Source organism: Globicephala melas, chromosome 3, assembly GCF_963455315.2.
Source record: "Globicephala melas chromosome 3, mGloMel1.2, whole genome shotgun sequence".
NCBI lineage: Eukaryota > Metazoa > Chordata > Mammalia > Artiodactyla > Delphinidae > Globicephala > Globicephala melas.
Window position 1 is genome coordinate 169,990,211 of NC_083316.1, and position 12,656 is coordinate 170,002,866.

The window sequence follows — 12,656 nt, forward strand, 5'->3', positions numbered from 1 at the left end:
TGGAGGGACATGCTGGGGAAGGGGAGCCAAGTGAAAGTCGCATTAAACTCGAGGTTTTCCATAATCGCCCCCGTGGTGACAAGGAAACATATACCCATTGCTTTACCCTCTATGGTCTAGACCAGGGGGCAGCAACCTATAAATATTTTCATCTTTGCCACCCATTGGGTCTCTGTCCAGATGGCTCAACTCAGCTATTATAGCACAAAAGCAGCAAAGACACTATATAAACAAACGGACACCACTGTGTATCAATAAAACTTTATTTACAAAAACAAGTGGTGGGCCGGATTTGGCTCCTGGCCCCTGGTATAGAAATAAGGGTAAATGTTATGCTCTAAAATTCTAAGATTGCTGTGCGTTGTGATTTGAGAACCAGGCATGAGGTCAGACTGCTCAGATTTTAAAATTGTTGCCTTGACCTTGCCCTGCAGGACATTTACAGTCCCCTCTCCACCACTCCCGACACACTCAGTGAGTCTCAGTAACCTCGCCAGCACTAAGAGAGCTTTCTGAGGGGATGGAAGTGTTTTGGGTCGGTGCCATCCACTCTGGCAGCCACCTGCCCCACGCGGCTGTTGAGCTCTTATCGTGAGGAATGGAATATTTCATCTGATTTCATCTTTGCTGATTTAAGTCAGAATTTAAGTGGATCCCAGGTGGACAGCGCAGACCACTGCTTTGCAATACGATGTTGTCAGAGAACCTCAATGCTTGCTAAATGAGCTTATATCTCTTCTCCGTTTTGCCGCAGGAAGCCAGAAAGAGCTGCTGACAGAAAGAGACTTAAAATCAGGTATGTTTTGTTGAATGGATAAAGAAGATGTGGTATATATGTGTACAATGGGATACTACTCAGCCATAAAAAAAGGATGAAATAATGCCATTTAAAGCAACATGGATGGACCTAGAGATTATTATACTAAATGAAGTAAGTCAGAGAAAGACAAGTATCACTTATATGTGAAATCTAAAATATGACACAAATGAACCTATCTACAAAACATAAACAGATTCACAGACATAGAGAATAGACTTGTGGTTGCCAAGGGGGAGGGGGGTGGGGGAGGGAAGGATTGGGAGTTTGGGATTAGCAGATGCAAATTATTACATATAGGATGGATAAACAACAAGGTCCTACTGTATAGCACAGGGAATTATATTCAATATCCTGTGATAAACCATAATGGAAAAGAATATGAAAAAGAATGTATATCTGTGTGAGCAGACAATTTAAAAGTGAGGCACTTTGAATTATTCAGAGCCAAGCATGATTAAGAGGAGGCATTATTGTTTTTGTTTTGTTTTTAAGTGATGGAAAGTTGTTATTAAAAGAAAAGACAAAAAACAATTTGGGGGAAAAAAAAGAAAAAAGAGTAGATATCACCTGGAATCTCATTGCTTTTACTATTTTGGTGACTTTCCTCCCAGACGGCTCATGACACATCTACAGATACATTTATTTAGCTTTACATCAATGGTTCCCAACTAGGGGTGATCCTGCCCCCCCAGGGGACACAGGGTGATGTCTGGGGACATCTGTGGTTGTCACGATGGGGGCTGCTCTTGGCATTCAGTGAGTGGGGCCGGGGTGCTTCTCAACATCCCACAGTGCCCAGGACAGCCCCCACAGATAATGGGCCCAAATGTGAACCTACACTTCAGTGGCAAATTTTATGTTATGTGTACTTTATTACAATTTTAAAAATTAATTTCACCTATTTCTTACTTTAAAAAAAAATTCTTTATTTATTTCGTTGCACCAGGTCCTAGTTGCAGCAGGCAGGCTCATTAGTTGTGGCTTGCCGGCTCCTTAGTTGCGGCACGTGAGCTCCCTAATTGCGGCTCACTGGCTCCTTAGTTGTGGCTTGTGAACTCTTAGTTGTGGCATGCATGTGGGACCTAGTTCCCTGACCAGGGATTTAACGCGGGTCCCCTGCACTAGGAGCTCAGAGTCTTATCCACTGAGCCACCAGGAAAGTCCCCCTATTTCTTACTTTTTAAAAACATGGTGGGACTTCCCCAGTGGTGCAGTGGTGAAGAATCCGCCTGCCAATGTAGGGGACACAGGTTCGATCCCTGGTCCGGGAAGATCCCACATGCCGCGGAGCAACTAAGCCCGTGTGCCGCAACTACTGAGCCTGCGCTCTAGAGCCCATGAGCCACAACTACTGAGCCCGCGTGCCGCAACTACTGAAGCCCACGTGCCTAGAGCCCGTGCTCCGCAACAAGAGAAGCCACCACAATGAGAAGCACACACACCACAACAAAGATTAGCGCCCTCTCGCCGCAACTAGAGAAAGCCCGCACGCAGCAAGGAAGACCTAACGCAGCCAAGAAATAAATTAATTAAAATAAATTAATAAATAAATAAAACGTGGCTGATAGAAACGTAAAAGTACATACATGGCACACATACGCTTAGGTTCCATAGCCCTGGCCCCGGTGCTGACTAGCATTCTCATGTGTTACATCTCTGTACTAATTCTGAGAAAATTATTTCAGAAACATTCAGAGAAAAGGAAGCAGAGAAGAGATGCCTTCCACGCTCTAGAGTTTCCGCGTGGAGAGCAGGCGGGAGAGATGGAGTGAGGTCAGGAACGCGGTTCTTGTCTGCCCTCAGGTCACTGTCCAGGGAATGCCTTTTCCTGCGGGAACAGCCAGTGTGTGACAAAGGTGAACCCGGAGTGTGATGACACGGCGGACTGCTCTGATGGCTCCGATGAGGCCCACTGTGGTCAGTCTGCCTGCCTGGCCTGTTTTCTGGGCTATGTCCTCTTTCCAGGTTCAAGTGCTGGCTCTCTGGCCCACTGTGCCCATCACACACAGACACGTGGTCCCGGCATTCACTGGAGTGGGGCAGAGAAAGGGAGTGGGCACCTGTGCTATGACAGGAAACCTGAGCGGCAAGCAGAGAAGGGAGACCTTGAGGTGTGTGGAGTGGAGAGCCTCGGGTGAGAAGGAGAAAAAAATCAGGTCAAACCGTGGGAAGCCTTGAATGCCAGGAACTAGGGGTCTGTCCTATAGGTAGTGGGGAGTCACCAAAAGGATTTGAGCAAGGGAAAATTACAATTGAAATGCTGTAAGAGTAGTCAACATTTTTCTAGCAATGCTAGTCCATGCAGTAAGGTGAGAACAGTGGTTTAAATGTTGGAAAGGAAGAAGGAAAACTATCATAATTTGAATCTGATTCTCTAAATGAATCAATAAATTAACTGAAAGGATATCAGAAAAATAAGACAGTTCAACAATAAGGGGAAGATAAGATAAATACACATAAAGGAAGCTCTTGTTTTGCTTTATACAATTAATAACAGGTTAGAAGATATAATGGAAAAGATCATAGTCTTGATTAATAGCAACACAAAATAAAATAAACTTGTGTCCTCTATATAATAATAATTATCTAGAATTACAAACCATTGCTGAAGGACATAAAAGCAGACTAAACAGAGAGACACGGCATCCTATGAAAAGATGGACATATAAAGATTTTGAAACTTGCAAAATACACGGTGAGGGAGACATTCATAGCGTCCGGTACCTGGCTGCGGAGGATGATATAGAGGTTGATTGAAATTGACAGGTGTGGTCGGGGGGTCCCCAAGACTCCTTCAGATTCAGTGATTCACGAGAAGGAGTCACAGAACTCAGTAAAGCTGTTATATGCGTAGTTATGGCTTATTACAGTGAAAGGATACAGATGAAAATCAGCAAAGCAAGAGGTGCAAAGTCCAGGAGAGACCAAGCTCAAGCAAGCTTCCAGTTATCCTCTCCCGGTGGAGTCATGTGGACAGCGCTTAACTCATTCTCCCAGCACCATATGTGATAACACACTCAAAGTACTTCCAACCAGGGGAGCTCACCCAAGGCTTGGTGTCCAGGGTTTGTGTTGGGGGTTGGTCACATAGGTACGTAGCATCCATATAGCTAACTTTAGGGTATGATTGTCCTAGAGGTGCTGAATCACAGGACCTCAGGCTGAGTGGATTAAACAACAGAAATGTATTCTCTCCCAGCTCTGGAGGCTAGAAGTCCGAGATCAAGGTGTCCGCAGGGTCGGTTCCTTCTGAGGCCGTGAGGGAGGATCTGTTCCATGTGGTCTCCCAGCTTCTGGTGGTTTGCTGGCATCTTTGGCATTCTTTGAATGCGGTGGCCATGGGGACAACAGACTGCAGACAGGCGTGCCAGGAACGTGGCCACACTCCTGCCTTCTGGGGGTCCTGGAGAGTGATCTCTGTCTTGCAGACTGTGGATTGCAGCCTGGCTGGAGGACAGCCGGCAGGATTGTGGGCGGTGTGGAGGCATCCCCGGGGGAGTTCCCTTGGCAAGTCAGCCTCCGAGAAAACAACGAACACTTCTGTGGGGCCGCCGTCATTGGCGCCAGGTGGCTCGTGTCTGCTGCCCACTGCTTCAATGAGTGAGTGCACGTCCCTGAGGGCTCAGAGCCCACCCCACCCCTGTATCCCACCTACCTTCCACTCTGGGAATGCCACCTTTCCTGGGTGTCTTCAGAGCCCCTTGGAACTTATTTCCTTCCTTCCTTCCTTCCTTCCTTCCTTCCTTCCTTCCTTCCTTCCTTCCTTCCTTCCTCCCTCCCTCCCTCCCTCCCTCCCTCCCTCCCTCCCTTCCTCCCTTCCTCCCTCCCTCCCTCCCTCCCTCCCTCCCTCCCTCCCTCCTTCCTTCCCTCTCCTTTTTAAAAGATATTTATTTATTTATTTATTTGGCTGTGTCGGGTCTTAGTTGCGGCACGTGGGAACTTTTGTTGCGGAGCGCGGGCTCTTCGTTGCGGCGTGCAGGCTGTCTAGATGTGGCGCGTGGGTTTAGTTGCCCCGTGGCATGTGGGATCTTAGTTCCCTGACCAGGGATTGAACCCATGTCCCCTGCATTGGAAGGCAGATTCTTAACCACTGGACCACCAGGGAAGTCCCTCCCTCTCTTTTCTTTTTGTTAAATCTGAATGCATTAATTTTTTAAAATTGTGGCAAAATATATATAACATAAATTTACCATTTTTAAGTGCACAGCTCGTTGGCATTAGGCACACTCACATTGTTGGGCAACCATCCCCAACATCATCTCCAGAACTTTCTCATCCTCCCAAACTGAAACTCTATCCCTTTTAAACCGACTCCCCAGCCCCTCCCCCAGCCCCTGGCCCCACCGTCTACTTCCTGTCTCTGTGGATCTGACTCCCCCAGGGACCTCCTGTGAGTCGAATCAGACAGTACTTGTCCTTTTGTGACTGACGTTTCACTTAACCTGTTTTCAAGGTTTATCCACGTTGTATTGTGTGTCACTGCTTCTTTCCCTTTCATGGCCAGATACTATTCCAGTGTCTGGATGGACATGTGTTTATTCTTTCATCCGTCGACGGACACTTGGGTTGTGTCCACCTTTTGGCTATTGTGAATAATGCTGCTGTGAACATGGGTGTGCAAGTGTCTGAGTCACTACTTTCAATTGCTTTGGGTATAAACTCAGAGGTGGAATTGCTGGGTCATATGGTGATTCTGTGTTTACCCTTTTGAGGAAACACCATCCCGTTTTCCACAGCAGCTGCCCCATTTTCCATTCCCACCAGCAGTGCACAAGGGTTCCAATTTCTCCACATCCTTGAGAAGTTCCTTTGACATTTATTGTAAAGCTGGTTTGGTGGTGCTGAGTTCTTTTAGCTTTTGCTTGTCTGTAAAGCTTTTGATCTCTCCATCAAATCTGAATGAGACAGGGCTTCCCTGGTGGCGCAGTGGTTGAGAGTCCGCCTGCCGATGCAGGGGACGCGGGCTCGTGCCCCGGTCCGGGAAGATCCCACGTGCCGTGGAGCGGCTGGGCCCGTGAGCCATGGCCGCTGAGCCTGCGCGTCCGGAGCCTGTGCTCCGCAACGGGAGAGGCCACAACAGTGAGAGGCCCGCGTACCGGGGGAAAAAAAAAAAAAAAAATCTGAATGAGAGCCTTGCTGCGTAGAGTATTCTTGGTTGTAGGCTTTTCCCTTTCATCACTTTAAATACATCATGCCACTCCCTTCTGACCTGCAGAGTTCCTGCTGAAAAGTCAGCCGATAGTCTTACAGGAGTTCCCTTGTATGTTATTTGTTCCTGCTCCCTTGCTGCTTTTACTATTCTCTAATTCTTGTCTTTTTGATTATGATGTGTCTTGGTTTGTTACTATTTGGGTTAATCCCGTATGGGACCCTCTGTGCTTCCTGGACTTGGCTGGCTGTTTCCTTTCCCAAGTTAGGGAGGTCTTCCGCTGTTATCTCTTCAGATATTTTCTCAGGCCCTTTCTCTCTGTCTTCTCCTTCTGGGACCCCTATAATGTGAATAGTAGCATGATGGATGTTGTCCTAGTGTCTGTTAAACTGTCCTCATTCCTTTTCATTCTTTTTTTCTTCGGGGGGGGGCAGTGATTTCCACTGCTCCGTCTTCCAGCTCACCGATCTGTTCTTCTGCCTCATTTAGTCTCCTTTTGATTCCTTCTGCTGTGTGTTTCATTTCAGTTATCGTATTCTTCATCTCTGTTTGGTGGTTCTTTATATTTTCTCTTTGTTTAAAACGTCTCACTTCTTACTCCGTGCATCCGCTCCTCTCCTGAGTTCTATGATCGTCTTTACGATCACTACCCTGAACTCTCTCTCAGGTAGGTTGCCTCTCTCTACCTCACTTAGTTCTTCTCCTGGGGGTTTATCTTGTTCCTTTGTCTGGAACGTGTTCCTCTGTCACCTCATTTTGTCTGAGTTGCTGTTTGTATTTGTATGTGTATGGTAGGTTCGTTGTTTCTCAACCTTGGAGAAGTGGCTTCTGGAGGACACGTCCTATGCATCCCCGCAGTGCACTCCCTGCTCATCACCCAAGCTCCATGCTCTAGGGGTTCCCTCTAAGAGGGCTGCGTGGGTCCTTCTGTCGTCGCAGGCTGACTGTGTGGGCGGTCTGCTAGGCTTGGTTGGCTGCCAGGCCCCGTCTTATGTGGACGCTGCTGGCTGCGGTTTAGTGGGGCTTGGTTTAGTGGAGGTGGCCGGTTGTGGGATCCTAGGGGGCCTGGGGTTAGTGCCCGACTCCTGGCAGGCAGAGCTGGTTCCTGGGGTCTGCCTGCAGGGCCCAGGGATCCCAGAGCTCGTTTCAGAGCATTGGTGGGGGGAGGGAGGGGAAGGGGCGGGTTTCGGCTACAGTTGGGTATGGGTTCTGGAGCGTCCCAGAGGTGGCCTTGGCTTACTGGTGGGCGGGGCTAGGGTCTGGCCTTCAATGCGGGATCATGGTTTTCTTGCATCTGGTGTCCGCCCACTGGTGGGCGGAGCTGGGTCTTGGCCCTCTGGTGGGCAGGGCTGTGTCTAGGGGCAGCTGTGGGCTCAGGGGGGGTCTAAGGCAGCCTGTCTGCTGATGGGTGGGGCTGTGTCCCCGCCCAGTTAGTTGATTGGCCTGGGGCGTCCCAGCACTAGCGCCTGTGGGCTATTGGGGGTGGGCCCGGGTCTCCGCACTAAAGAACCAACATGGCGGCCGCCAACATTACGTCCCCAGGGCGACCCATGGCCGCCCGCGCCTTGCCTCCCCAGGAGGCCCTCCGAGGGCAGCAGGTAGGTTTGGTCCAGGCTTCTATCAGATGACTGCTTCTGCCCTGGGTCCCAGTGCACGTGGGATTCTCTGTGTGTCCTTTAGGAGTGAAGCCTCTATTTCCCCCAGTCCTGTGGGGCTCCTGCGACTAGCTCTGTGGGCCTCCGAAGCCCAATGCTCTGGGGGACCCTCTTCCTGGTGCTGGACCCCCAGGCTGGGGAGCCTGACGTGGGGCTCAGAACTCTCGCTCCTGTGGGAAAACCTCTGCAACGTGATTCTCCTCCAGTCCGTGGGTCCCCCACCAGGGGCCACGGGGTTTGATCATATCGTGAGTCCACCCTTCTCTCTGTCTTCGGTTGGAGAAGATCTTTTCTGGTAGGTTCCAGTCTTTTTCATCGATGGTGGTTCTGCAGGTAGTTGTGATTTGGGTGTGCTCCTGAGAGGAGGTGAGCTCAGGGTCTTTCTACTCCGCCATCTTGGCCGATCTCCCAGTCTCTCCACATCCTGGCCATTACTTGTCACTTTGTTTGTTTTTAATAATAGCCATCCTAATGGGTGTGCAGTAATGTCTCACTGTGGCTTTGATTTGCGTTTCCCTAATGATTAGTGATGTTGAGCGTCTTTTCATGTGCTTATTGGCCATTTGTGTGACATTTGTGTGACATTGCTCCATCTTCTTGGGAGCAATGCCCAGTTTTTTTGTTTGTTTGTTTGGCTGTGTTGTGTCTTCGTTGCTGTGTGCAGGTTTTCTCTAGTTGTGGCGAGCGGGGGCTACTCTTTGTTGCAGTGCACAGGCTTCTCATTGCAGTGGCTTCTCTTGTTACGGAGCACAAGTTCTAGGCGTGTGGCCTTCAGTAGTTGCAGCACGCGGGCTCAGTAGTTGCGGCACGCAGGCCCTAGAGCACACAGGTTTCAGTAGTTGTGGCGCACGGGCTTCAGTAGTTGTGGCTCGCAGGCTCTAGAACACAGGCTCAGCAGTTGTGGCGCACGGGCTTAGTTGCTCCGCGGCATGTGGGATCTTCCTGGACCAGGGCTCGAACCCCTGTCCCCTGCATTGGCAGGTGGATTCTTAACCACTGCGCCACCAGGGAAGTCCCTTTGCCCAGCTTTTTTTTTTTTTTTTTGCGGTACGCGGGCCTCTCACCGCTGTGGCCTCTCCCGTTGCGGAGCACAGGCTCCGGACGCGCAGGCTCAGCAGCCATGGCTCACGGGCTTAGTTGCTCTGCGGCATGTGGGATCTTCCCGGACCGGGGCACGAACCCGTGTCCCCTGCATCGGCAGGCGGACTCTCAGCCACTGCGCCACCAGGGAAGCCCTGCCCAGTTTTGAACTGGGTTGTTTTTTGTTGTTGAGGATGGTCAGAATCTTTAACAATGAGAGTGGCCAATCAGAATGGAGCTCACCAAAGGTGGAAGAAGGTTCTGGAAGCCTCTGGCAGTGCCAGGCATTGCTATTTGGTTATTTCCATCTGAGGAGTCCTCGGGGACAGGACAGGGCAACAGGAAGCATGGGTTCCCCTGGGAAACCATTACCTACGAATTGCCCCAGGGTCACTAATGGAACAGCCTGCTGGGAATCCCAGGGAAACCTGCCCCAGGAAATGACGGTCTGGTGGACACAGGTCACATAAGCAGTGACATTCAGGGCAAGAAGAGTTGCTTTTTTATCGTTTTAAATTTCGTTTCTCTTAATATTTTATTATGAATATATTTAAGTAGAAAAGATGAAAAAATAGGATGACAAACACCCCTATGCCAGTATCTGATTTCAAAAGTTATTACTATTTCACTGTATTCGTTTTTTCTCCCACTCTCTCCATCTATCTGCATCTGTAATTATTCACACACACATTCATACATATATATCTTTGCCAAACCATTTGAAATTAAGTAGAAACCATCATGACACACGGCCTCCGAATCTCCCGCATGCATTTGTGCACACAGACAAAAGCGTCTCTCACATACCCACATACCACTATCACACCCAAGAAAATTAAAAACAGCCACGCAATGTTATCTAGTAGCCAGTCCACATTCAAGGCCTCACTCGCCTCACCCTAATCCCAGCCGTGTTGGATCCTGTCTTTGTTTAAAATACTGATAATTCGTGCACATTTTGGTTTCTTGGGTTTTTTTTTTTTTTTTGCAATCATTCTGATTTTTGACAATGTTGCATGAAAATATTATTATTATTATTTGCTGCATTGGGCCTTTGTTGCTGCGCGCAGGCTTTCTCTAGTTGCGGCGAGCGGGGGCTACTCTTCATCGTGGTGCGCGGCTTCTCAGCACGGTGGCTTCTCTTGTTGCGGAGCACGTGCTCTAGGCGCGCAGGCTTCAGTAGTTGTGGTGCACGGGCTTAGTTGCTCCGCGGCACGTGGGATCTTCCCCGCCCAGGGCTCGAACCCGTGTCCCCTGCATTGGCAGGAGGATTCTTAACCACTGCGAAACCAGGGAAGTCCGAAAATATCATTATTAGTCTCGATGGCTGAGTTTTGGGGCGCCTCCTTAACACTTGCCCGCTGGGTGAGTGCCTCACCCTCCGGCCCCATCCTCAGTGGGCCTCTGAGCGGGGGTTTGTCTGCCCTGCAGATTCCAAGACCCCACCGAGTGGGTGGCTTACGCGGGCAGCACCTACCTCAGCGGCTCGGAGGCCAGCACGGTGCGGGCCCGAGTGGCCCGGATCATCACGCACCCCTTCTACAACTCTGACACGGCCGACTTCGACGTGGCGGTGCTCGAGCTGGGTGGCCCCCTGCCCTTCAGCAGGCATGTGCAGCCCGTGTGCCTCCCAGCCGCCGTGCACGTCTTCCCGCCCCGGAAGAAGTGTCTGATCTCGGGCTGGGGCTACCTCAAGGAGGATTTCCGTAAGCACCATACCGCCCGCAGCCTCTCCAGGCAGCCAGCAAAGCCCAGCCAAGCAAGCAACACACAGTCCGGCCTCATTAGCCGCGGATTCTGTATTTGCGAATTCGCCTACTCGCTAAAATTCATTTGTCTCCCCAAGTGGATACTCGTGGGGGGAATCTGTGATTGTTCCCTGTTGTGCAATTTGAGTCGTTCCCAGCGGAGGTGGAGCTGGGCAAACCCTGCCTCTTGGTTCAGCTCAGACTGGAAACCAGTGTCCTTTTCGTGGTCTATTTACTGCCACTTTTTTTTTCTGCATTTTTGAGCTTTTTGTGGCAGGTTTCACAAAATCTAAACAGGCCCCAAGCGTAGAGCTGAAGTGCTGGCTAGCGTCCTAAGTGCAGGAGGGCTGGGATGTGCCTAATGGGCAGAATGTACGTGTGTTAGATGAGCTTCGTTCAGGCAAGAGTTACAGCGCTGTGGGCTGTGAGCTCAGTGGTAACGAATCAACCATGTATGTTAAGTGAAGCGTCTTTAAGCAGAAACACACGTACCATCATGAGGTTATGTACGTATGCATCGGCTGTGACCGGAGGCTCTCAGGAACCTGACCCCGTGTAACCCCCGGGGCAGTGGGGCAGTGTTCACTGATTCAGTGTTTGGGTCATTTTATAGAACAGAACTGCCTCATATCGACTGTAACCTGATGGTGAGAAATGCTGGGAAGGAAACCAGTAGGAAAAATGAGTTGGGGGCGGGGACAGCTTTAGGAAAGGGCCTGAGATGGTGACACTTCAGCTAAGACCAGGCTTCCTACTCCAGGGACTGGGCAGGAAGCAAATCAGACAGAAACCCCTGTTCACATGGAGCCCCCAGTCCAGACCAGCGCCTCCCAATAAAACTTCCCTCAGTGGTGGACACAAGCCACATCTGTGCCATCCACAACGGGGGCCAGCAGCCCTGTGACGCGGGCTAGCGCTACCAAGAAACTGAGTTTTACATTTCACTTCATTGTAATGAATTCCATCTGCATTTAAATAGCCTCACGTGGGCAGTGGCTACCATACCCAGACAGAACAATTCCAGGGGGCAGTAGATAATGAACAAGATAAGTGGCAAATGGTCTTGTACAGAATGGAGAAAAATAAGGCCGGGGTTGGGGGGGCTGCAATTTAAAATAGGAGATGAGAGGAGGAAGGCGGACAGATTCTGCAGGGACAAGCATTCTAGGCAGCCAGAACGGCATGTGCAAAGGGCCTGGGGTGCCAGGGTAGGTGGTCCAAGCTTGGGTATTTGGATTGAGTTGCGCGGGTGGGGGGGGGGACGACACCCTGGAGCATTTGAGGAAAAGGTTACGTAATCTGATTTAATGTTTAGCCAAGATGGGGCTACGGCTGGACTAAGAAAAGATTCTAGCAGGTAAGGGGGAGCTCAGGGCGGGCAGGTTTGGGGAGGGGAGGGGAGGAGCCTAGTCTTGCCACTCAGCTGTCCAGGCCGAGAGGGTGGTCAGTGGGCATTGACGGACCTGGCTCATTTCTGATCTAGGGCTGCAGCAGCTCCACCGCAGCTGGGGAAACAGAAGCTCAGCCTCCTGGCTCGGGGTGGCTGCCAGGGTCCTGGAGTGCTCACCCTGCTTGTCTCTCCCCATGCTGGGCAGTGGTCAAGCCGGAGATGCTGCAGAAAGCCACCGTGGAGCTGCTGGACCAGGCCCTGTGCGCCAGCCTGTATGGCCACTCGCTCACCGACAGGATGCTGTGTGCCGGCTACCTGGATGGGAAGGTGGATTCCTGCCAGGTGAGCCCGGTGCCTGGGAAAGAAGCCAGAGGCCCCAGACCGATGCCTTGCCAGCCCCTGAGGGGAAAGGCCTCCAGGTTTCCGCCCGAGGTTCCCCTCTCCCCGGAAGGGGGAGTCTTCTGTTGCTGGTCCACCACCTAAATTTCCTCTGCTTGGTTTGTCACATGGCTGTGGATTTCCTTTTTCTTTTAATTTATATCTTTGCTCTCCTTTCTAAGGCCTGGTGGGTGGGGAGCGGCTGCTACATGCGCTCAGGGTGCCACATCAGAGCCAGAAGCTGGAGAAAACAGCGGGAAATAGTGAGAGAGAGCTTGTGTTTAAGGATGAAAGAGTCGCGGTGAGCTGGGTGTGAGGAGAAGGCAAAGGATAGCAAGACAGGATGAGTGAGGGCAGATGCGGCCCTGCAGGAGGACGCCGCGTGATGACTGGAGGTTCCTAAGCCACTGGTGACATTACCCAGGGTCTGCTGGGC

At 50.7% G+C, this 12,656-nt stretch overlaps 1 protein-coding gene across 1 annotated transcript in view; it reads left to right on the forward strand.

The window, feature by feature from the left end:
• Positions 1–12,656, forward strand: part of TMPRSS9 (transmembrane serine protease 9) — a 36,371-nt gene that overhangs the window by 12,907 nt on the left and 10,808 nt on the right. The window contains exons 6-10 of the mRNA XM_030845502.2: positions 759–796; positions 2,624–2,737; positions 4,249–4,420; positions 10,136–10,410; positions 12,048–12,184. Coding sequence (XP_030701362.2) covers positions 759–796; positions 2,624–2,737; positions 4,249–4,420; positions 10,136–10,410; positions 12,048–12,184 — 736 coding nt within the window. The remainder of the gene's footprint in view (positions 1–758; positions 797–2,623; positions 2,738–4,248; positions 4,421–10,135; positions 10,411–12,047; positions 12,185–12,656) is intronic.